General features: G+C 34.9%; 1 protein-coding gene across 1 annotated transcript in view; it reads right to left on the reverse strand.

Moving 5' to 3' along the window:
* Positions 1 to 26,710, reverse strand: part of LOC136026501 (tyrosine-protein phosphatase 69D-like) — a gene marked incomplete at its 3' end in the record, with an annotated part of 106,048 nt that overhangs the window by 25,269 nt on the left and 54,069 nt on the right. Inside the window, 5 exon segments of the mRNA XM_065703128.1 lie at positions 2,163 to 2,486; positions 6,223 to 6,421; positions 11,033 to 11,183; positions 14,336 to 14,582; positions 26,020 to 26,258. Of these exon segments, the coding sequence (XP_065559200.1) occupies positions 2,163 to 2,486; positions 6,223 to 6,421; positions 11,033 to 11,183; positions 14,336 to 14,582; positions 26,020 to 26,258 (1,160 nt within the window).

A 26,710-nucleotide genomic window follows, 5' to 3' on the forward strand; every position in this document is an offset into this window, starting at 1 on the left:
TAGCGTTAATATCTAGTTCGTCACTATTTAAAAATTCAAAACGACATTTCTCTAACATTACTTTATAAAGAATGAGCACATTATTATCAATGATCACTTTTTTATATCTAATTTGTGAATTTGTGTTAGGCCTAGTACCGCTACTAAAAAAATTTTGAACACTTGTTAGTGTCCCAAAATGGTCAGATACTTCATTTATTATCACACTTGCATTATGGTAACTAACATTAGCAAAAATATTATCAATCAACGATACTGAATTCATAGTGACCCTCGTTGGGACTGTAATCGTGGGCTTCAACCCATAACTCAACATAATATTTAAAAACTGACTAACCTCTGGATTAATAAACAAATTCATTAGATCAAGATTGAAATCACCACACACAAATATAGGTAAGTTTCTACTTCTAATCATGTCCAACTGCTCTTCTAGTAACATAAAAAATTCATTAATATAACTCGACGGAGGTCTATAAACAACAACCAAATAAAACACCAAACTCTCAAATACCATTTCTCTATTAACCCTTCAACCATCTCTTTCTATAACTAGCAAGTCTTTTCTAATGTAAGCACCCAGTCCACTATGCTGACGAGTCTCCCTATTCTTAAGACACAATCGATTATTACCTATTTCTAATAAACTAGAATTATGATTCTGTAACCAAGTTTCAGTTACAGCTAATATTTGAATTCCAGAAAACATACATTATTCATTTAAATATGTTACACTGCTTTGCAGTCCCCGACAATTCAAATGGAAAACTGTAAGAGAGTCATTAGGCATCGATTCAGAAATATCAACCGGGCTAATATAGCGTACTGTTATTTTACTTTCCTCTACAACAAAATCAGCAATCCCTCTACTTTCATCTATTAACTCCAAATGAGCCAAATTAAGTGGACTATTCTCAAGTGGAAGCAATCTATCAAAATCTACAACCATATTCAAAATTACTTAAATGGTACTGGTCAAATGAAGTCATTGTAGCACTAGTTTTAGGTTTTTTTGTCAATTTAATTGGTGATAATTGCTGTCCTACTCGCGTAACGTAATAATTTTAATAAATATTACCGGTCATCTATTCCGGCAGTAATTATGTAAGTGAAAATGAATTTCATAAGTGCACCAGATTAAAGCAAAACTAGCCAAACTGGAAGGAGAAATCCGGCTGAATTCACTTATGGCTGACTAATCTTGCAGACAGTTATATCGGTATAGATACACATTAGAGTGAAATTACTAACATCATTTTTATAGACTGATAACCAAGAAAGAAATCCAATAGAGTAATACGAGGTCCAATGGTTTTTTCTTCCGCACCATCAGCGAAAGTTTTAAAAAATTCTCCCCCTTTTCTTTTTTTTCTTTTCTTTTCTAAAATCAATACTCTGCTTGACAATACAGGCCTGGAGTTGATTTCGCTGCCATAGGGCTGGGCGACAGGCAAGGCCGTTGATTTTTGAATTAAAATCAACTTGTTGAAAGTGATGAAAAGCTTTGAGCGACAGGCTATAATCCATCCTAGGGTAGAACTAAGGTAGATAGGCAAAGAGTACCCTACCTCCCCCCCCCTTCCCCGAAAAAATATCAAAGATTTATAACAGACAATATCCACAGGACTTGCAGCCAAGGCCAATGTCTGTCCCAGTCGTAAAAACGTAACAAGAATGCGTTAAAACAAAATTTTGACGCGTTTTAAAGTTTTTTTTGCCCCCCCCCCCTAAAAAAAACGGATGAAAATATTGGATCCAGTCCTGGTGACAGGCTTACTTCCTTTCGCGGTAAATAATGCCTGGCAACTGAAACGTCGGCAATAGCTTGTCAACGTCCTATGCGCCATCAATGGCTCAAGAGAATCATTATTCTTATCCTTTTCTGACATCCCTCAGTGGTGCTATACGGTGCTATACCCCTTGCAACTCCGAAGTTATGGGCCTCTTTTTCATTTCAACTGATGACTGTGCCGATGACATGCTCGAACATTTTTTTTTAATAGAAGCCAGTTTCTATATGCTTAGTAAATCTATTTACAACAACCACCTACTTCACTATGATATCAATATAAAATACGGTCATCTAATACGGCAAAATATATATGGTAATATACGGTAAAATATATAAGGTAATATACGGCGAAGTAAAGAGTTAGACTTACCAGCATAACGTGTCTGCTTAACATGAAGAACTTTAACATCTCCAAAAATCTTTTCCCTTCCTTTAGTGACAGGCTGCTGGTCAAAATCAATTACAACATGATCAGAATTGAGAGTGCCATTGCTGGGGGTTGTGTCAGAGGTTTCGGGATCAGGTACAGAGTAGATGGTGTTGGAATTTGCGGCGCTGATTGTTTCTGGCTCCGGCCAATAGCGAAAACATTTCGTTTTATTGTATTCTTCCAAGTTGGTAAGCATAACAATTATTTCCACACGTTGCTCCCAAATCATTCGCCAAAAGTCCTGCACCGTTGACTCCATGGGTCCTGTAAATGAGCGAATGATTACTTATTCTCTAATTGACCCAATTTGTCATTCATAATATCCTGGGTTCCTCTGCCTTTCAATTTACAATTAAATCAAAGTGAAAATTTTGGAAAACATTTTTTTTAATACAATGATGCATCGTTGACTCCATGGGTCCTGTAAATGAGTGAATGATTACTTATTCTCCAATTGACTTAATTATTGATTCATAATGTCTTAGGTTCCTCTGCCTTTCAATTTACAATTAAAGCAAAATAACAATTTTGGAAAACAGTAATTTTCTTAAAAAACAGAGCGATGCTAATTTGGGCACAAATTAATTAGTCAAAATACTTCGGCTTCATATCCGAAAACCTTACAAGAAAATAAAAACCTTTAACAACCATGCACACAAAACGATAAAAACAAAAAATAAACAAACTATACAAAAACGAAAGAGAACTCACCATTAAAGCAAAGTACGACATAATATTTCACCTAACAATACACAAGGCAAGTGTCTGTTATATACTATTGTACGCGTACAATTCGTGGTAACAGACAGTAGTAAGGAGCGATCTGGCTCAATAGTAACCAAAACTCTAACAATAATCTGTTCCGGTCTCAAATACGCCTGTCAAATTTCATTGTCCTAGCTTATCTGGAAATGCCCGAGCTAGCAAAACCGGGACCGACAGACATACCGACCGACAGAAATTGTGATCGCTATATGCCACTTGGTAGATACCAAGTGCCATAATAAAGGTACTCGTTAACTATTCAGAACACATTCATGTTCTTGATCTGAATGAAAGATCTGAGTAACCGGTTTCATAGCAACAAAGACAAGTGACGGGCGACAGAATGCATTGGGCTTATATAATTTGGGCTATATATTTACACATTAGAAGTGGTGGGTATTCATGCAAAATGTGTTAACTAAAATTAATCTGCATATTATGAAGTAAAAATTGTCTTTTAACTTCACACTGTCCAAATGCTTAGGTATATTCATAAAAAGTTGCATTTTTCGCGTTGGGCAATAGGATTTCCCAAGGAGGGGGTTGGCGGGCTAATCTGAAGGGAGGGGTGTTCCCTCCAGGTCTGACCTAATATTTTTATAATTCTTGCGAAGTGTCATATATAGTTTGTATTTTTTTTTTAAATTCTGCCCCCACTGTGGATGTGCATGCACAATCTTTAACTGACTTTAACTATGTGCCCATGACAAAACAAGAAAATTCATCAAGTAATTCTAAAATTGCTATTAATTTATCAATATTTATCTGTTGAAACTTAGTTTCTAATCGTGCGAATTAGGAGCACAAGTTGCTAATGGTCTTTTTGGGTGACATATATTTGGATAACATCAAAGTTTTCTAATAAATGCTATCAATTTTATTTATATTCTTCTTAAAAATAGCATCTTCAATGATGTTCATTAATTCTGAACTTAGGTTGTCCTTTTCCCTCCCGTAAAGTTAGTATCTACGGTTCTAGTAAGGCAATAGCCAGGTCACTCGTAATTTTGATATCATTTTTCTTTTGTCGTCCAAATTATTATGTTTCAGTGAGAAGAATTTTTGTTATTTCTATTCTGAGTCAGGATTTTGAACATCTTGCTAGTCAGATCAGGAAATGATTTTTTTGTAATAGGGGATAAGCCATAACACCGTTTCAACCAACACAGAAAAAAAAATAACTTATTTTTACCTTTTCTTCAGAATGAGCATATAATTCATTTCAGACTTACTAATTCCACTGCGTTTGATTGGTTATTTAGCATGAAACAACTCAAAAACATTGCATTTTAAAGAAGTATAAGTGGTAACAAATGTAGGATCTAAAGAAAGCACACACAGAAGTATCAACATATATAATTATATAAGTGTATTGCTTCGCAGCAATCCACTCTTATCTTGCAATCATCAGGAATTAAAAGAAAAAGTCATTAAATTTTTCTAGAAAAAAAAAAACAAAAAACAAAACAACTTGCTTCTTCTATGATTGCTAAATTTGAATTCAACTTGTGAGTTCTTGTCATTTTTTTTTAAGCTGTAGAATGAATATTGTTGTATCTCGGTTGTTTTAACTATATATTATAAGTTATAACCAACTCCGGCTGCAAATCAGGGTTGCCAAAACCTTGAGAAAAAACCATGGCAGGCAAACGCATTATTAAAAGGACCAAAAATTTGCCACTCGCGACGCTTCGCTCACGGCGTTACTTTTCGACGTTTAGATCCTCGTTACGTAAAATACTCTTATCACCAAAACGATGAATTTTTTTCCTCAATGATGCGAGATTCTGTGTCCTGTCAGACCCCAACCCCCCCCCCCCAAAAAAAGGTAAATATAAATAGTTTGTTTCAGTAAAACAGAACAATCAAGAGATTCCACCCTAGTGTGTAACCAAAAATTCGAAACTTTCGAATCAGCACATCAGAAACATTTATTTCATCTTCAACACCATAATATTATATTAGAACAAGCAAAAATAATTGATAATTACGCTGATTAGTAGCAGTGTAAGGAAACCATCGAAATTAAAAATGTTATGTGTAAAGCAATCAATATAAACAGAGATGAGGACGAATATAAACTTAATTTTATTTGATTATTCTATTTAAATAAAAATCAGGCTAAAACCTTATATACTTCTAATAGTGAAGAAAATAAAGAAATATCGCATCATGAGCCCCAAACAAACTTAAACCTTAAAAATAGAGGTTACAAGGAAATACAAATCGGAAAAAACATGATTCGGCTTGGTTAGAAAAAAAGAAATAAAGAAAATAAAGATAAATAAAGAAAGGAAAAATAAAAGGACAAAGACCAAAGATAAACAAAGAAGGTTAGAAAATAAAGAAATATCGCATCATGAGCCCAAAACAAACTTGAACTTTGTAAGTAAAGGTTAAAAGGAAATAAATATTGAAAAAAACATGCTTCGGCTCGGTTACAAAAAGAATCACTTTTTCAAATACAATAGTATCACAAATCTTTTGACCTTTATCTGATTTTGGTTAATTTAGCTAGTTGTTTTAGTTAGTTAAGAACTATATAGTATAATCCATCAATTTTGTTGGCTCAGATTTCGTGACACATAAATGCAAGCAGGGTCGTATTCAGGAGAGAGAGGGGGGGGGGTACCAGGCTTACGTAAGATTTTTTGATAAAAAGATTGTTCCCCTTTCCTAGAGTCTCATACCAGAAGCTAATTAAGACATTCGAACAGCAGCATAGAGCAGATATGCTGCCTTGTATCTTTTTACGTAAAATGGTATATTGGGATGGACTTTGTTGAAATGTGTTTTCTGTATAGCGTTTGTATGTTGTTTTTTTTCGCATATTGTGTATGCGTGTTCGTTTTAACCTTTTTTTTTTCACTCACAAAGGCCCCTAACAGATACGGCTATACATACCACTATAAACAAAAGACAGAAAAACGAACCCACCTCGGGCATATCTAAGCTTCTTTCTCTCCAACAAGGTAACGTATCTTTAACGGATAGGGCTATACACTATAAATAAAAGAAATAAAACAAATCCACTTCAGGTACATCTAAAACTCTTTCGCTCCAATAAGGTAAAGAACCTTTAACGGATAGGTCTATACACACCATTATAAACAAAAGACGAAAAATGAAACCACCTTTGGCATATCTAAACTTCTTTCTCTCTGACAGAGTAACGCCCCCTTAACAGAAAGAGCTATACATACCACTATAAAACGAAAGATGAAAAATGACTCACCTTGGGCACATATAAACTTCTTTCTCTCTTTGTAGCCAGTAACAAAATTGGCATTAATATAATCTGTTGATCCAAGGACAGGAAATAGTTTCACTCGAGTTTGGTCATAAGCCTTAATATCTGGATAGCGATTCTTGCTCAAATTTTCAAAAGCATCAGTCGCCTTTGTTGTTCGATCTGGAAACCTGTCAGGGAGCATCTGCAAAAAAAAAAAAAAAAAATGTACTTAAACTATTAAGAATATTGTGGTAGTTAAAGTTACCACGGATTTATTTACTCACGTCATTACGTTAATTCCCCATAATAATAAAAAAGACAAAGAAAAGAACCTTCAAAGTTGTTAAAAATTTAAAGAAAGACCAAAACAGGTTTTTGTTATAAAAAAGTCCACTGTCTATACAAAAGTATCTTAAATTCGTTACCTTGATATAATTAAAAAAAAATCACACAGCACAAGTCTATTTCCATATTATTTAATATTAACAACTAGAAAAAACTTAACACACCCTTATCCACTCCAAAAGCCAAGGCATGATATGAAGGAGGGATAATTAAATAAATCCTAAAAAAAATCCTTTACAAGTTTAAAAGTACTTTGTTCACCTTTTTTCTGCCAAATCTTAGAAACATCACTTAACATATGAGCAACTTTTCTTCGAATTATTTATTGCATAAGATATGAATCATCTGTCGTCCAGTTAAAGATCGTAGGTGAACTGACTGAATTAATTCCAGTTCTAAACGTACCAAAATATTGCGCTAATTGGAAACAACCAAGTTAAAACAATCTAATATCATAAAAAAAGGAAAAAAAGTCGTAATTGCGTAGACCATATCTGGTTAAATCCAGAAACTTGAGGATGTAAAGTATTTTACAGGGAGGAGGGGGGGAGGCTGGAGGCAGGAGCCCACAACAATCTGCAATTTCAGACCCAGGATGAATCCGCCATCAGGAGGATTCATCTCCGTGAATCCTCCAGTCATGAATGGATCAATCCTTCATGAATCCTGCATTTCAGGAGGATGAATCCTCCCGACATATCTTGAACGTAATTCCTTCTAGATACCTCAACACCTGAAAATGAAGAAGCTGACGATCAAACAGTTCGTTGTAACGAACTGTAGTAAGGACCGACCTGGCTCAATAGTAATCAAAACTCTAAAAAATGGAATTTTGATACCATTAGTTACATCGAAAGAATTGCTTTTTTATGCTGATTTTAAATATATAAGTTTCTTCAAATTTAGTCTTACCCATCAAAAGAAAATCTTAACGAAAATCAAATCATCACATTCTGCGTATCAGAGAACCCTACTGTAGAAGTTTCAAGGTCCTATCTACAAAAATGTGGAATTTTGTATTTTTTGCTAGAAGAAAGATCACGGATGCGTGTTTGTTTATTTGTTGTTTTCCCCAGGGGTGATCGTATCGACCCAGTGGTCCTCGAATGTCGCGAGAGGGATCATTCGAACGAAAATCAAAAGTTCTAGTGCTCTTTTTAAGTGACCAAAAACACTGGAGGGCACCTAGGCCCCCTCTCACGCTCATTTTTTCCCAAAGTCACCGCAAAAAAAAATTTGAGATAGTTATTTTGTTCGCCATAGTAAAAAAAACTAATAAATATGTCTTTTGGGACGACTTAATCCCCTACAGTCCCCGGGGAAGGGGCTGTGAGTTATAAACTTTGACCATTGTTGACATACAGTAATGGTTCTTGGGAAGTGTAGACGTTTCAGGGGGATTTTTTTCGCGTTGGGGGGGGGGGTAGGGGGAGAGGGTTACGTGGGAGGAACTTCCCATGGAGGAATTTATCATGAGGGAAGAGAATTTTCATGAAGGGGGCGTAGGATTTTCTAGCATTATTTAAAGAAGAAACAATGAGAAAAAAAAAAAAAAAGTTTTTTCAGCTGGAAGTAAGGAGCAGCATTAAAACATAAAACGAACAGAAATTATTACGTATATAAGGGGTTCAGTCTCCTCCAAAATACCTCACTTCTTACGCTAAAGCATTTTTAGTAATTCCAACTATTTATTCTGCGGCCTTTGTGATTCAGGGGTCATTCTTAAAGAATTGGGACAAAATTCAAGCTTAGTGTAAAGAGCGAGGTATTGACGAGAAGGCGAACCCCCCTCATATACGTAATAAAAATATACAAATATAGAAGTTGGTTACGTGAGACAATTCGTAAGTTACGTATATGTATTACTAATGAAAACGTTCGTAAAAAAAAAAAAAATAAATAAAAGTTGCCTTGTTAAGTAGCCGAAAATTGGAGGGCAAATAGGCCTCCTCCTCCACCCCTCTTTTTTTAATCAAAATCGTCCGATCAAAATTATGAGAAAGCCATTTAGCAAAAAAAAAATTATAGGCAAATTTCGTTTTAATTAGTCATGTGCGGTGACTCAAAACCAAAACAAGCATTAGTTAAAAACGTTCAGATATTAAATATAAAAAAACAAGTTTCTTTTACTGCAAGTAAGGAGCGACATTAAAACTTAAGACGAACAGAAATTATTCGAATATGAAAAGGGTTGTCTCCTCCTCAACACCTCGCTCTTTATGCTAATTTTTTGCGAAAAAGGGCTGAAAATTCTCCTTCTTCTTCTATTATCAAAAAGTTCGTGGTAACGAACTGTAGTAAGGAGCGACCCGGCCCAGTAGTAAACAAAACTCTAAAAAACGGAATTTTGCTAGCAATAGTTACATCAAAAGAATCGCATTTTAATGCTAAATATGAATATATAAATTTCATCAAGTTTAGTCTTACCCATCAAAAGTTACGAGCCTGAGAAAATTTGCCTTAAATTAGAAAATAGGGTGAAACACCCCCTAAAAGTGATAGAACCTTTACGAAAATAACACCATCAGATTCAGCGGATCAGAAAACCCTACTGTAGAAGTTCGTTACATAAGTTAATTCGCAAGTTACGTATATTTTTTGCTAATAAAAACGTTAGTAAAAAAATAAAAAGTTCTAGTTGCATTTTTAAGTAACCAAAATGGGAGGGCAACTAGGCCCCCTCCCCCACTTCTTTTTTATCAAAATCGTCCGCTCAAAACTATGTGAAAGCAATTTAGCCAAAATAAAGAAAATTAATATACAAGTTTCGTTATAATTATTCATGTGCAGTGAGCCAAAATCAAAACATGCATTAATTCAAAAACGTTCAGAAATTAAATAGAAAAATAAGTTTTTTAACTGCAAGTAAGGAGCGACATTAAAACTTAAAACGAACAGAAATTATTCCGTATATGAAAAGGGTTGTTCCCTCCTCAACGCCTCACTCTTTACGCTAAAGTTTGACTTTTTTTTAACAGTTCTACTTTTTAAAACAACAAACAACTTTAGCGTAAAGAGCGAGGCGTTGAGGAGAGGATAACCCCTTTCATATACGGAATAATTTCTGTTTGTTTTAAGTTTTATAGTTGCTCCTTACTTGCAGTTAAAAAAAACAAATTTTTTAATTTAATATAACAAGAAATTACAATATGTAATATTGATTGCATTTTACTTTGCAACCACGACTTCACAGTCAGAAATATTTGCAACTTCATAAGCTTCGGCGAGCTGGCAAAGATTTGAGGACAGGTTTATCCGGAATTTTTTTATCCGGAATTTTATGCTAAAAGCGAGTATGAGGTGGCATATTATCAGTTTGTGACAAAAAGGTGCAAATAGGATACCTACATATAAAAGATTAAAAAGCACAAACGCTGATATTAGAAAGAACAAATTTTAACAGGAAAAAATAGCAATTAGAAAACCTTCATCTTATTTGATAAAATGAACGTACTGTTAGTCCTTAGAAAAAACTACCTGATACAATAAAAGGAATAAAAACAATGACTTCCTTATTGGTTTTGGCTTTCTACATGAAGAAAGCACAAATATCTTAAAATTTACAATTTTATGACCTGTTTGAGGCACTAGCAAATAAATTCAATTTCAATTTCGGTTTTCCTGAAGTAGAAGATTTGTTTTCAATAGGATATTCTCCAACAAGAATATTCATGAAGAACAGGAGTAAAATAAATTTATGACAAGTAACTTAGTATTACTAGTTTAAAGAACACGCACGCTCATCAATGCATCTGTCATTGCCATTGACAATACAGAAAATTGACAGCTAAATAAGACTATCAAACATTAAAATATGAAGCTAGTATTAATAATATTTTATAAAATTGTTAATGTTTTGATTTATTACTTTTGTTTAACTAAAATCGATGTTGAAGAAAACAAGGCTTCCCGAAAGTTACCATATTAGTATCAAGTCCATTTCCGAATACTTAACGATTTTTGCGTATCTGATAATTTACCGTAAAGAAGATTATCGCTGCTAGTATATTAATTTGGTAAAAACTACCATTTCTACCACGTCATTTTGAAAAAAAATTGTCATTTTCAAGCATGCTAGTTTAATAAAATTTTTCATTTACTCAAAATTGTGAATAACCACGCATTTTAAGAATAATATTTTACACTCATGGTACAAAGTGACAAGAAAGAGAAAATAACTAAAGAAGCTGCCTTAAAGTGTCCTTTAACTATGGACGTTTCATTTTGATTGAACTTCTTAAATTGGAGTTCAGTGACATACTTTAAAATTTCAATTTACATATTTCAAGGGATACCCTCTTTAAATACTAGAAAATACCTAAATCCACCTCTATAAATTAGAATAATCTAAGAATGAAAGTGAATTAAACTATCATTTAACTTCATATTGTTAGCCTGTATCCAGAATATGCTTATTTTCAAAATATCCATTACAATAAAAAACTTTTTTTTCCGTTTTTTTTTTTACCTCAAACTCTTCTTGGAATCCATAATCAGAATCCTTTCTTCGTTCAAGAAAAGCAGCCATCATTTCTTCTTTTGGAATTGGGGCTATTGAGACTAGTGGCTCATGTGAAGTAAGTAAAGTTCTTCCATCACGAAGCTGTCTCATTATAAACCTGCAATTACAAAACAAAAAATTCACATAATAGTATATAGCCAAGGCCCAGGGTTTTCTCTCATTGCAAAAAAAAAAAAAAAAAAAAAAAAAAGATTGCTTTTTAGATTGATTATAAGAATGTTGGAAGCTAAGGTAATGACCACTGTGGTTCTGAAACCGTGCCACTTTGAATGGCAGAGTAAAATTTGTCAGTTGTATGGCAGAGATTTGTCTTCGAATGGTTTTAGGCATCCATTTGACCGAAAGAATGTTAAACAATAAAGTTTATGAAAAAAGCAATCCTTTTTCGCTTTCTAGGCCTATAAAACTGAAATGGCCAGGAAAATTCTTCCAATAAGGAGGAATTTTAAAGAAATTGGAACTATACAGGAGTGAGTAAAGAAAGGAGGTTTGAATCAAATGGGGTGGGGGAGGAACGTGTGCAGTTGTGTCGGCTTCGGACGGCATGCTGCTTCAGTGACTATTTAGTAGAAGTAGTAATGGATTCTAAAATGAGAGTATTATCTACATCCTTTCATAACAAAATTTTTCACTTAAGTGGTAGATTACAGAAACAACAAGCTTCAAGATTGACGAGTCATTTTAAAGACTAAAGTAAAGTCATTTTATAGACCATAGTATTATGGTCATTTTATAGTCATTTTATAGATTGACGAGTCATTTTATAGTCATTTTATAGAGTAAAGTCATTAAAATCTTTGAATATAATCATTTTTGTAAGTTCTTGTTAGGCCTACCACCCTGGACTAGAAACTCTTGGATTAATGAAAGATATGGCATTGTTGATCCATACTTGGCCGTCCAAAATGGGCTTTCTCGCTATGATCGATCTCTCTGCAAGTGAATCTCCCTGTATGGGGTGATGGTGCTATAATCTTCTTGTTCTTACAAGTTATCTTTCTAGTTTAGTTATATTTTCTCTTGCTATTTCTGTATCTTTTGTGTTCTCTGTTTGCTTTTTCTTTTCTCCATAGTGTTATTTTTGTGGGTTAATAATAAATGATGATCATGATGAATGCGAAACATTAGCGGCGGTCTATACTGTGTTTGTAAATATTTCTAGTTATCAATGCAGCTTTACTTCGTCTGTTCTACTGATCTGTTAGTCTATTTTATTATACTGTTTTTCTCTGTTATATTAGCTTTGTTGTGCTAAATCTTGAGATTCATGTGAACAAGCCGAAGACAGTGCGCTTAAACCCGCTAAAAAGCGACGTTATAGAGCCAAACGTTCTATTCCCTCTAACAAACAGCATCAAGATCCTTGGAGTTACTTTTTCCAACGACTTCAGCTTTGCCGCACCTATCGGAAACGTGGTTAAAAGCGCAAACGCTAGTCTGCAGATCTTAAACGGTATGCGTAGGTACAGTGCGAACACAGAGAGTATTAAGTATGCATACATAACGTACGTCCACCCTATTCTGGAATATGGGTGCCCTGTTTGGGCGCCCTCAGCACTTAGAATAGTGTATCTTTGTCAGGAGCTTGAATCGGTTCAGAAGCGAGCGGTGTCGATCATCTTGGGCCGCCAAGACATACCCTGCGAAAAGGCTCTGGAACTGCTAGGACTGCGTCACTCCAAAACCGGTACGAAACTCTGATATTGAGTTTCGGAAAGTTCTTGCTTTCTAAATCACAGCACCGTGACATTCTACCTGATCAGCCTCTACTATCAAGAACGAGAAAGCAAAACAAGTTAGTTCCCGTTTAAGCAAGAACAAACCGATATGGTAATTCTTCCGTCCCGGTTTTCGTCACAATGTACAATAAGAGTTAATATTTATAGTTTGATTTATATTTACAAGTGTAGTTTAAATGAATATGTTGTAAAGAAACGCAAATCAGCGATAGCTGTCAAGTTTTTGCTATTAAACCTGTCTACTACTACTACTACTACTACCACTACGTGCTTGCTATTGTTGAGATACGTGTACTTTTGTTTTGCTTTGTTTATTAATTTTTTTTCTCTGTACTCCACTGTTTATACTTTTGTATGTTTGTGGGTGATAAATATTATTAATGTTATATAATAAATAATCTGCTACATTATGAGTCTACAAAAAAAAGTTAAATGCAAGAATAAGACACAATTTATCTAACACTTTTAGAAAGGTTCTACTTTACGAGTTGCGGGTAATTCTTACAAGTGAAAGTGTATTCCTTAAAACACTCGAACATATTTCTTTATTTGAGAGCAGTAGAAGAGAAGAATTAAGAAGATATACTTATACAAATAAAATGATGTCTACATTATGTTTGCGCCTTCACAACAACTTATAATAAACAAATAATCATTTATTGGCTTATTATAGTCGGATAATATATAATAATAATTCATAACAATAAAACTGATTATAATCAAATAATAACACATAGAAAACATAAAATGAATTTATAAGTACTTAAAAACACCTCAAATACGTTCCGAGACCGCACTGTCTATGCACGGCATACGATAAAACAACAAAGAACAATGAAAAATAATTAAGAAACAAAAACCAAACGGGCGATTTTTAGTCATTGAACACAACAAAAAGATAAAGCAGATATTTCGGCGAAGACATCCAATAAGCATTTCTCTTTACAAAAGAAAAAAAAGAGAAAGAAAAGATAATAATAATACATTCTGCCCACATTGTTCTTTACTAAGTTAGCGCTATTGCACTGCCTATGGTGTGAAGTGACCCCCACAGGATAGTGATGTAATATACAGAACGATGTCAGAAATTTAAGCAAGAACACTCTGTACACCGTCCTTGTACCACCCTAAGATATTTAACTGCTGACCTGGCCTGTACCAAAACGTCATTTTTGCGATTTTCAAAGTGAAGTGGCTTCACTAAAGCCCAAGGTTTAAAAGAGGATTGCACAACGTCAACTCATCACACCCAACAGCGCTCAAACATCAACTAAACAAGAATTTATGAAATTGCAACTGATGTATTCACAAGGCTAACCTCAATTAACCAAAAATGCACAATCATGATTTCTGTTCTTTTGATTCTCTTTTCATACTAGCCATGTTTTGCCGCCATTTTTGTAATTGTAATTTTTTTTCTTCTTTTTTTTTGGCAATTTCACTATTGTTTACATTTTATGTAAAGATTGAAAAATAAATTATTATAAACAAAAAGGCTAAAATATCTCACCTGCATGTGCCACTTAATGACATGTTTTCATGAGCCCCTTCGCTTGCCTTCTTTCCATAGCGTCGTAACAAAAGGAGTGAGACAACAAATATCAGTAAAAGGATGGCTATAGAACAGAGAACGGCAAGAGCAATAATCAACGGCATGTTTTCTGAAGAGGTTTCCTCTGCCATAACGGCCGAAGTTGATATCGGTTTGAAATAGCTACTAAATACTGAAGTCACCTCATCCGTAACAGGGTTACGAACTGAAAGAAAAAACAAAAAACACTTAATCCCTAATAAAAGCGAGCCCCACCTCTTAGGAAGAAGGGTGTGGCACAAATGAATAAGAGACCATTTTTGTTTTTCGGGATTCGGTAAAATCCTAGACAAGTAACTTTTTGCTATATTGGAAAGGGGTTAGGTTAGGAAATTGAAACTTTCAATAATGAATCCAGGGCCAAAAAATAATCAGGGAAGGTATTGCCAAGCTACTATGTTAACCCTCTTTGATTTCTAAGTCATATAAATTTACCTACTTGGAAGGTATTGGAATGACACATATTGGAATTTTAACAAAATAACAGCATACCTTAATTTTCAGTTTTTAGTTTCTTTTTCTCTTGTTTCATTTTTGAAAATACAATTCCTGTTATTTGAGCAGAATTTTAAGACATACCACTGTTTTTTGTTTTTTATATTTAGAAAAACAAATGTATTTGCAGATCTTTAAAAACCCATAAATTAGGACTGAGCAAAGTTGTGAAGCTGAAAAAAACTTTCTTGCATTCCATTTAAGAAGAAGATCTATTTTGTAAGGTTTCACTTTTATAAAACAAAGATTTTTAAAAGTAACAAACGTCAGTAACCTCTAGAGGGAGGAGTGGAGGTAGGTACTTCAAAATACCTTTCCAGGGCATACTTTAGTCTGTAGATTCATATCTGAAAGCTACATTTTCTTAACATCCCTTTCAAAGATAGCAAAAAAATAGCTTGTCTAGAATTTACCTATCTTACTATCTTATTATTTTATCCATTTTATAATTCTTATCTTATCCCCTTTATCTATTTTATTGTTTTATCATTCTTTTTGTTTGTTTTTTCACAGGGATGATCTTATAAAACAATAATTACAGCATATTGGCTGAACAGTTCTTCCACTTTACCCCATCCTATATATACAGGCCATAGAGGGTTCTCAGGGGCCAGATGTATGAATGTTCTTTTACTTATTTTTTAATTGTTCCTTTAAAATTTAGTAAATTGTTCCTGTAAATGTATAGTAAAAAATACTATAGCTAAATACTATAACTATCTGTTTTTTTTTCAGGATTCAAGCTCAAGAGCAATTATTACCTGCGCAAATCTATTACATCAATTATACTAGTCAAGACAGATTCATATTCGTTATCTTTTACATGGATTCCGATCCATAGCTGACCTTAGCGACAAAGATTCTTCACATAAGCTTGGTTTCAACTGGTGTGTTTAGTCTCTGCGTATCCACATTTGATTGCGAGCTTTCTAAACTACAGTGACTTTCTATTTTGCTTGAAAGGATTTTCTTTTCTTCATGGATTTCCATTCATGAACTTTCTTTTTATTATTCTATTTTTCTTTACAAGGGTGATCTGGACAAACTTTCTTTGATATTTTGAAGAAAGTAAAGGGCGTCTAAAAAAACAAAAAAACAACAAATTTGAATCTAATTTAAATTGAATTCGTAATTATAAGATTACATCAAATGCTATGATGCTTTTATAAAAGGGGTCTAAACAAGAACGCCGGATTTGAATCTACTTGAATTCAATTGCTGTTGTTAGCAACATTGTTTTTGCATGTTTTGTTATCACTAGTTATTATCGTTATAGTTATTATTATCGTTATAGTTATATTATTATAGTTATTATATTTCGTTATTGAAGCTGGATCTGAATTCCGCTGGAACAGAAGCTATCAGTTCTAAGTTCTAAGTAAGCAGTTCTTAAGCAGTTCTAACCATTGATAAAAAGCTTATTGAACCTTTTTAGGGTCTAATTTTTCAGCAAACCGATATTTTCCATTTTTATTTGCAACTTGGGTTTTTCAATGACATTCGAATTTAAGCTTAAAGCAAAACGAAAAAATATACTTCCTTTCACTTTTCAACTTTTAATCGAGGACTTCTCGCATTTTTGGCCTATATATCACAAAAATTGGTGTGGAAAACAAAAGTGCAATATCGAAATATAACGATAATAACCAGTGATGATAAAACATGCAAAAACAATGCTGCCAACAACAGCAAATAAAAATAACGGGTATTTTAAATCCGGCGTTCCTTTTGAGACACCCTTTAATATTACCAGGTGAATGACACTTTCAGAAATCAGTTCAAATATAAAATTGTGAAAATCTCTTAGTTTCATTTACCTAACTCAAACACCTTAAAAATGTTCATGAATTTTAAACCTTATTTTTTATTCATTTTATTCTAGTTATAATTGACTTTATTTTATAAATTCTAATATACTTTATATACAATTTAGTCATAATTTATTTTTGGTATAATTTATAACCTTTTTTAAACCTTAAGTTTAAAACTTAAACTTCTAACTTTCTTAAAATGTCAAAAGATTGTTTAGAAAGCAACTGTCTACCCTGTATTGAAGTCTAATCATATATCTTTAATTTTTTATGTATTTTTTTTAGGGATGTTTCATAGGTGGGAGGTTACAGAACTTAATAAGTTTTGGCAGAAACCTCAATGCATTAAACAGCAGCAAGAGTTTTCTGAAATAATCATTGCCTGATAAAAGATGACCAAATTTGCTCAAGGAGATCATAAAAAAATAAAGATCATATAAAAAAACAAAAAACAATGATAATCAAAAGAATAGTAATGCTTGACGAATGTACATTTAATTAACAAAATTAAACCTAATTAGAACAATCTGCAATTTAAACTTGCTCCATACGTACCCTGAGGAATTATTCCAGCCACCTAATAGTATCAAAACACTCACTCCCTATCACACAAGCGATTTTTTTTACTCACACCAAACTCTTGGTTTGAATATAATACGAATGGATGAGGACCTCAAAATAGTAATCATAAGCTAGTTAAATATATTTAAACAATTGGATAGATGCCGCTGCAGTTCATATCACTGGTATGATACGCGTTACTATATAAGAAAAATTAAGATAAAAGATAAAATACCAAATTACAGCAAATTAATTTTTGCAGGAATATTAAAACAGCTCTTTCACCCAAATGATATGTGCTCGTATATACCAAAATAACACACATAAGCACATCTGGAAGCAATCTAAAGGATGCTCTTCCCTTTGCCACTCTCACTTTTTTTCATTTATTTTTTATATATGTCTATAAATTTCCGTTATCTCAGAGGCTAGAAAAATGATTTTAGAAGGACACTTTTTGCTAAAGATTCCAAGATGAATTTTTACCTATTTGACAAACAAATGATTGAGGGAATAATTGTAGTACATAACTGCGAGATACTATAGCGGCACGCTATAGTATCCCACTTTTTACAATCCCAGCTTTTAGAACACAGAGTCCATTCAAAAATCTTGAAACAACACGTAGAGAATTTCCACCTGTTAGAGTCAAAAGCCAAACATCCAAATATTTGGTATGCGTTGTTGACTTGTTCATTTATGTGCTAAGAGTATTACTTTGCTTACTGCCATTACCTTGTGGTTTTTCTTGCAGTAAACATGTATCTATCGATCTCTCAAGAATAGGCTGAGCTGCTTTGTCATGACATGTCGTAAGGCGCTTGAGAGACATTCTTGACTGCTGAGACTACTTAAAGTTACATCAGGTTTGGGAAAAAGACCATACTTTCATGTTGACCTGGGTCATTTACTGTTGCATATTTTTCCGACTGCCTGTCACAAATGAGGAAATCGATGTCTGCAGGCCTGAAACTTCAAGCCCTGACATGATCGCCAGTTTCCTGCACTAATTTTTTTTTCATTTTCATCCACATTTCCATCGCGAAAAATCAAAAGTTTGTGGTCAATTTTTGATCAAAGTTTGATTACTGACTACTACTACTACTAACAACTCACCGCAGCACTAAGCCGCATGAGGCCAACAGAGCTACACACGCTCCTCCTCCATCCCAATCTATTCAAAGCCTCCCTCTTTACAACCTCCCAAGAAGTTCCCATTTCCTTTAAATCTGTCTTTATGACGTCCTCGCACCCCAGACGAGGACGACCTGCTTTCTGTTTACTCCTAGACGGTTGGCCGAAAAGGACAATCTTCGGGCAATCTGTCAACCTTCATCCGCAGAATGCGCCCTAGCCACCTCAACCTTTCTTTCATAGCCCTAGAAAGCGCTAATGAACCACATTTTTCGTACAGCCTCCTGTTTGAAATATGGTCAGTCAGCCGGGTACCCAGATAAATCCGTAGGCAATTTCTCTGGTAAACATTTAGTAAATCTTCTTCTGCTTTTCGGAGCGCACATGCTTCAGAGCCATATTTTACCACTGTCGTCACTGTATCTTTCAAATTTCTGATCTTGGTTTGCAGACTTATCTTCCTATTCTTCTAAACTTTGTCTTCTTATTCTAAGAAGATTGTCTTCTTATTCTACAAAACTTTTTCTAACTGAGAAAAAGAGCTAAGAGATCATATGCCACTTGTAACGAGGTCGGAAGAGTCAAGAGCCAAGAGCTCATATGAAGAGCTCTGAGTCACGAGGTCCTTCTAAATATCAAAATTCATTAAGACCTTATCACTCACTCGTAAGTTCAAAATACCTCAATTTTTCCTCTTCCTTCAGCCCCCCAGATGGTTGAATCGGGGAAAACGACTTTATCAAGTCAATTTGTGCAGCTCCCAGACATGTCTGCCAATTTTCATCGTCCTAGCACGTCCAGAAGCACGAAACTCGCCAAAGCACTAAACCCCACCTCCTAACTCCCCCAAAGAGAGCGGATCCAGTCCAGTTACGTCAATCACGTATTTGCGACACTTATAAGCGTTTGCAAGATTTCCGGTTTCCCCCTCCAACTCCCTTCAATGTCAACAGATCTGGTCGGGATTTGAGTTCCTTCTAAATATCAAATTTCATTAAGATCCGGTCACCCGTTCTTAAGTTAAAATACCTCAATTTTTCTAATTTTTCCAAATCAACAACCCAAAGCTCCCCTAAAGAGAACGGATCCGTTCCAATTATGTCAATCACATAACTATAACTTGTGCTTATTCTTCCCATCAAGTTTCATCCCGATCTCTCCACTCTAAGCATTTTCCAAGATTTCCGGTTTCCCCCTCCAGATCCCCCCAATGTCACCGGATCATGTGAGGATTTAAAATGAGAGTCATAAAGCACAAGATCCTTCTAAAGATCAAATTTTATTAAGATCTGATCACCCGTTCGTAAGTTACAAATACCTAATTTTATCGAATTACCCCCCCCCCCCCCCAACTCCACCAAAGAGAGCAGATCCGATCCGGTTATTCCGTCACATATCTTGGACTTGTACTTATTCTTCCCACCAAGTTTCATCCTGATCTCTCCGCTTTAAGCGTTTTCCAAGATTTCCACCCCCCCCCCCAAATAACACTGGATCTGGTCTGGACTTAAAATAAGAGATCTGATTTACGAGATCCTTCTAAATATGAAATTTCATTAAGATTAGATCACTCCTTCGTAAGTTAAAAATTCCTCATTTCTCTAATTTTTCCGAATTACTCCCCCCCCCAACTCCACCAAAGAGAACGGATCCGGTCCGGTTATTTCCGTCACATATCTTGGACTTGTGCTTATTCTTCCCACAAAGTTTCATCCTGATCTCTCCGCTTTAAGCGTTTTCCAAAATTTCCGGTCCCCCCCCCAATGACACTGGATCCGGTCGGAATTTAAAATAAGAGATCTGAGTTACGGGATCCTTCTAAATAGGAAATGTCATTAAGATCCGATCACTCCTTCGTAAGTTAAAAATACTTAATTTTTGTTATTTTTTAGAATTAACCATTCCCGCCAAACGCCCCCGAAGAAAGCAGATTCGTTACGGTTATGTCAATCACGTATCTAGGACTTGTGCTTATTTTTCCCACCAAGTTTCATCCCGATCCCTCCACTCTAAGCGTTTTCCAATATTTTAGGTCCCCCCAACTTCCCCCAATGTCACCGGACCCAGTTGGTATCTAAAAAAAGAGTTCTGAGACACGACATCCTTCCAAACTTCAAATTTCATGAAGATCCGATCACTCCTTCGTATTCTAGAAGTACCTCATTTTTCTAATTTTTCAAAATTAACCCTCCCCCCTCTCCAACTCCCCCAAACAGAGCAGATCAGTTCCGGTTATATCAATCACTTATCTAGGACTTCTGCTTATTTTCCCACCAAGTTTCATCCCGATCCCTCTACTCTAAGCCTTTTCCAAGATTTAAGGTTCCTCCCCCCTCCAACTCCCCAAGTGTCACCGGATCTGGTCGGGATTTAAAATAAGAGCTCTGAGACACGATATCCTTCCAAACATCAAATTTCATTAAGATCCCATCACCCGTTCGTATGTTAAAAATACTTCATTTTTTCCAAATTAACCGGCCCCCCACTCCGCCCCCCTCCAGATGGTCAAACCGGGAAAACGACTATTTCTGATTTAATCTGGTCCGGTCCCTGATATGCCTGCCAAATTTCGTCGTCCTAGCTTACCTGGAAGTGCCTAAAGTAGCAAAACCGGGACAGACTGACAGAATTTGCGATCGCTGTATGTCACTTGGTTAATACCAAGTGCCATAAAAAACATCCCGAACCTTGGCTATTCTACTTTTAACAAATTCACTGCTCCAACTATCTTTACTAATAATACTACCAAGGTAAGTAAAGCTGCCCACCTGATCAATCTTTTCGTTACCCAACGTCACCTTTTTATCTTCACTTATTCCTAGCCATAGTGACTTAGTCTTCTTACTGTTAATTTTCAAAGCTATTCTAGAACCCTGAACTCGCAAAACCTCTAAAAGTTCATTCATTTTGCTCACACTTTCATCTAGGATGCTTAAATCATCAGCATAATTTAAGTCCAGGAGAGTTTTTCCTCCCCATTTGATTCCGTGGTCTCACATTGCCTTTCCTGTGCTTCCTAGGGCAAATTCCATCAAAATAATCCATATAAAGGAGGATAGAACACAAAACTGCCTAACTCCTGATTTAATACAAAACCGGCTGCTAACCCCATTTCCTACCTTAACCACAACAGTATTATTCTCGTACATAGCACTAGTCACTTTATGTATTTGCCTGGTATACCATGTAAGGATAAGATCTTTGCTAAAGCTCTTCTATCAACAGAATCGAACGCTTACTCATAATCTGTAAAACTGAGGACCAAAGGTGTTTGACAATTAAGGGACTTTTCAATTATTAACTTAAGAGTGAAAATTTGGTCGACACATCCTCTACCTTTTATATAATCGCACTGTTCTTCTCTTTAAAACTTTGTCTACAGCATCTTTCAGTCTAATAAGTATCATATTACCAAGTAATTTCCTACCTACAGAGACCAGACTAATCCCTCGATAATTACGACACTCACTCTTATGACCTTTCTTATACCGTGGTTTAATTAAGCTTTTCCTAAAATTGTTAGGTACTTCCTCTTTTTCAAAAACCATATTCATGATCTTCAGTAGCTTATTTCTAACCTCAGAGCCACTATGTTTAAGAAACTAATTTACCACACAATCAGCATCTGGAGCCTTATTATTTTTTAATCCTTTTAGTACTGTCGCTGATTCTTCCTCGTAAAACAAATCTTCCTTCACATCCAAGGTATCACAAACTTTTTCATTCTCCCCTATATCTTTTCCTGCAACTGCATCTTAGTTTAGCACATTATCAAAATATTCCGCCCTTTTCTCTTTAACTCTTTCCTTACCACTAACTGTGGCCCTGTTCCTATCTTTAACTGGGATAAGTCCGGAGTGACTATTCCCTCTCAATTTTTTAACATGCCAGTACAACATTTTACTATTATGCCGTCTAGCTGCATCTTCCAGATCCTCGGCAATTTTATCTCCACTTCACACCTCCTTAGTTCATATCTTAATGCTTTCGCCTCTTTCTTTACATTCCTTTTGTTTTCATATGATCTATCACTATAATTCTTGTACATACCCCTAAACCTCTCCATTAAACATAAAACTTTTTCGTTACTATTCGTAGCTACAGCCTTAACTTTCTTCCCTAAGAAAACGATCAGCAACTTCACAAATTGTTTTTCTAAAATTGTTCCAACCATCTTCTACATTGTCAAATTTTAAACTTTCAGGTTTAGTATTCAACTGTTCCTGGAAAGTTTCTCTCAAATTCTCAACCGGGAGTCCGCCAACATCATAACTTCCTTGGAGGTAGTTACCCTTCCAAAATTTCAGCTTTAAATTAACTCTAGACACTACTAGATGGTGATCTTTACTTTTAACATAACAGCACTCCTATATACCTTAGTATATTGTATTGATCCTGCCAATCTTCGGTTCAATATAACATAATCAATAAGGTTTGCTGTCTTACCATCACGTGAAAACCATGTCAACTTATGGACCATTTTATGACCAAACACCGCATTGGTTATAACTAGATTGTTATACCTACAAAATTGCAAAAGTCTGTAGCCATTACTGTTTTCTTTTCCTACACTAAATTTACCTAGGCTAGGATACCGTCTATCCCTATTTCTACCGGCCTGAGCGTTAAAATCTCCTAGTAGAAACGCCATATTTCTACCTGGGACCCTGTCTATTTCCTCCTGTAACTGTAAGTAAAATTCATCTCAGTCACTGGTATCTCCGTTAGTCGCTTCAACAGGGGCATATACTACTATAACTGATACCCTGAACTTTTTAGTCATAAAATAAGTGATTAGTGTTCTATTATTAACACCTTCCCAGCCTAAACAAGACTTAGTAGCTTCCTTATTCATCATGAGCCCTAGTCTCTGTGTATGTTCCCCATCCTTCCTGCCTGAGTAAACAAATTCTATATCACCTAATTTCATGCTTCCAACCACTGGGATACGAGTTTCTGACACTCCTAATAAGTCCAGTTCGAATTGTCTGAATTCGTTAGTCAAAATATCGGTACGATAGTCATTATTTAGCGTGCAAGTTCCAATTTTATGTTCTTTCAATCATTGAAATTATTTGGCCTCAGGAAAAGCAATGATCCCGTTTACCAGTGCAGGACGGGGATCAACATATTTTCTCAAATCTACCCCGAAGCGATTAAGCCGGCTTAGAACCGGATAGCAACACTAGCTTTACTAACTCCCAAGACTACTAATAATAGTAGTCTAAATAATAGTACTAACTCACAGAACAATATACAGAACTGACTAGCCGAGACCAATTTGTGACTAAGGCCGATTCAGACATCACAATCTTGGTCTAGTGTGGAGCAATAAAATAGCGCAAAAAGAACCATTTTAGACATTTAAGAACAAAGTTGTCTTATAACTTTTAGGATAATAAAAAGGATAGACGTGAAATTTCAAAACAAGAACATCGTAAAGAAGCGGTGCTATTAGTAGTTCTGAAAAACAAAACACAGGGGTGTCAATACAAACCATCAGTTAGCCAGGCTCGCTGGTCCAACATAGCATATAGCTAAAATACAAAATAGCCATAAAATGGAAATAACAAGATATTTTTTGGGAGAGGGGGCACGCCCCCCTCAACTGGCGACAGACGATTTCCCGAGCAATTATCAACCATGAAAATATAACCTTGACTTTTTGTGATTATTTCTCCCCTTTTTTCGAAAATTTTACAAATTTTCTCAGACTCGCTGCTTTTGATGTGTAACATTAAACTTATTAAATTATTTTTACTGGAATCAGCATAAGAAGTAAAAATATTTATCATAAAATCAAGGATGGCTTAGAAGCTATAGAGATAGAAGTTCTTCTTTTGAAATATTTTGAGCATAGCAACCATGGTGGTTTGAATGTTTCGAAAGTAAAGAAACCGCCAAGTTAGCTGATTTTGGTAGGGTATTGCTTCATGATTTTCTAGTCATTCTGGCCTCAACGCTCATCTAGTTAACTCATGAGATTCCACACACATAGAGGGGAACAATCTTCTTTTAGTGAACAATAGATATAGTCGACAAAATTTTCAGAAATGCAACGTCGTTAATGAAATCGATGATGATTTCAAAAGAACCAGATAAAGATGAGAAATTATTAAACTACAAAAATAAAAACACTAAAAAAATAAATATTAAAGATATTTACGTTTAACAGAGCATTCAATAAGAGAAAATTCTCTTACAAAATTGAATTCAAAAACATATTTTTATTTAGTTTCACAGAGAATATTTTATTGTGTGTGTGACATCCCTGCCAACTGCTAAGGAACTTGTTATCCAACTTTTCTGTGAAATTAAAATTTCAATAAATTATCATTTAATTTTATTACATATCTAATATATTAATATTATCATTAAACATTTTAAAATTAATGACGTTATTAAGAATTTTCTGTTACCTTACGGAACTATTTATTAGAAAAATAGTCAGTAGCACTTTTTGTTTGGAATATGGAGATGAAGAAGCGGGGTTTAGAAAGCCCTACTTTACTAAACTGAGCAAGTTGAATGGATTGCTTCGGCTATTTTTCCCGTATCTTATTTGATTTAAAAGACTCTGAAGTCTTCAAAACAGCACAAGTCTACTTATCCCTATAAAAGAAAATACTTAGAAAATCGTATCTATGCCAAGCCTTTCAAGAAACAAACTTAATCATACTTCAGCTTTGCACACTCCTGTTCGGGGTTAAAATCTCATTGGTTGGAATGGCAACAGTCGCATAGAGTTTGAAAAGAAAAAATAATTTTCGAAGTCAGTAAACAAAACGTTGGGTAGCATCAAATAGAAATTTTCAATTAACATTTTGGCAAAGTCAAACAAAGATATACATAAAAAAAAGTCAAACTTAAGATGAGCAAAAATCCCAAATAAGAATTATTTTATATCAGGCTCAGGGTGTTTTTTCACAGTTAAAAAAAAGTTTGGAAGAATAGAAACATAAGTCTGCAAACCAAGATTAGAATATGGGAAGCTACAATGATGACAGTGGTCAAATATGGATCTGAAGCATGGGTACCCCGAAAAGCAAATAAAAATTTACTAGATGTTTTCCAGAGAAATTGCCTTCGGAAATTGCCAAATTGTCGGATTGTTCTGGGTACCCGGCTGACTGACCGTATTTCAAACAGTAGGTTGTACGAAAATTGTGGTTCAACCCCGCTTTCTAGGGCTATAATGAAAGAAAGGTTGAGATGGCTAGGCCACGTTCTACGGATGAAGAATGACAGATTACCGAATATTGTCCTTTTTGGCCAACCGTCTGGGGCTACACGGAAAGCAAGTCGTCCTTGTCTGGGTTGGGAGGATGTCATAAATAAAGATTTAAAGGAAATGAGAACTTCCTGGGAGGGTGTAAAGAGGGAGGCTTTAAATAGATTAGGTTGGAGGATGAGCGTGCGTAGCTGTGATAGCCTCAGGCGACTTGGTGTTGCAGTGAGTTATTATTAGTAGTAGTAGTAGTACTTCAAACCCAAAGTTTAACTTATAATATTTGACTCTTTCTACTTCCTTCCACTTTGAAACAAGAATTCATGGAATTAATAGTGATTACGAATGCGCATTAGTAGCTACTATGAACATACCTAAGACTTCAAGAAGCCCAGTGTACACTGCGGCTTTGTCTAGACTGCCATCTTCAAGCACACTCTGAGAAGATTCTCGTTTAATCCTTGAGCTGCGAAAGGGAGAGCTAATTTCATTACTAAATGAATATGCCGACATATTTGTTTTAAAAGCAGCTTCTCTACATTTTATGCACTGCTGCTTAGAGTTGTCTATCACACTTCCGTCACCCACCAGGATAGTCTGGTCTAAATATCCCCTAAAAATATAAAAATTATTGCAATAAATTTTATAAGTTACAACTAAATGTGAAATTAAAATAAATAGCCGAATCAACTTGAAACCTTTTGTTTTAATAACAGATGTTAACGTTTTACATGTTGGTATCCACTTAGGAGCACATACGGGGTTAGGATTACTTTTTTGGCAGGAGAGTAAGATATATTGCTTTGAAAAGGTGCACTTTGTCGGACAAGAGTTTCGTTTTTTACATTCATGAACATCAAGTGTAGCATATGTACGTATATGTATATATATATGTACGTATATGAACATATACGAAGAGGCAACGATTTGCCTTGGATTAATAGTTATTGTCCAACCAGAGCATTTTCAGACCTTTACGGGGGTTTGGTTCCGATGGGTTCTTTTTCGTAGAAGTATGGAGCATATTGTTTTAAAAAGATGCAATTTGTGTACCAACAATTTCGC

This window comes from Artemia franciscana, chromosome 1 (genome assembly GCF_032884065.1).
Source record: "Artemia franciscana chromosome 1, ASM3288406v1, whole genome shotgun sequence".
Taxonomy (NCBI): domain Eukaryota; kingdom Metazoa; phylum Arthropoda; class Branchiopoda; order Anostraca; family Artemiidae; genus Artemia; species Artemia franciscana.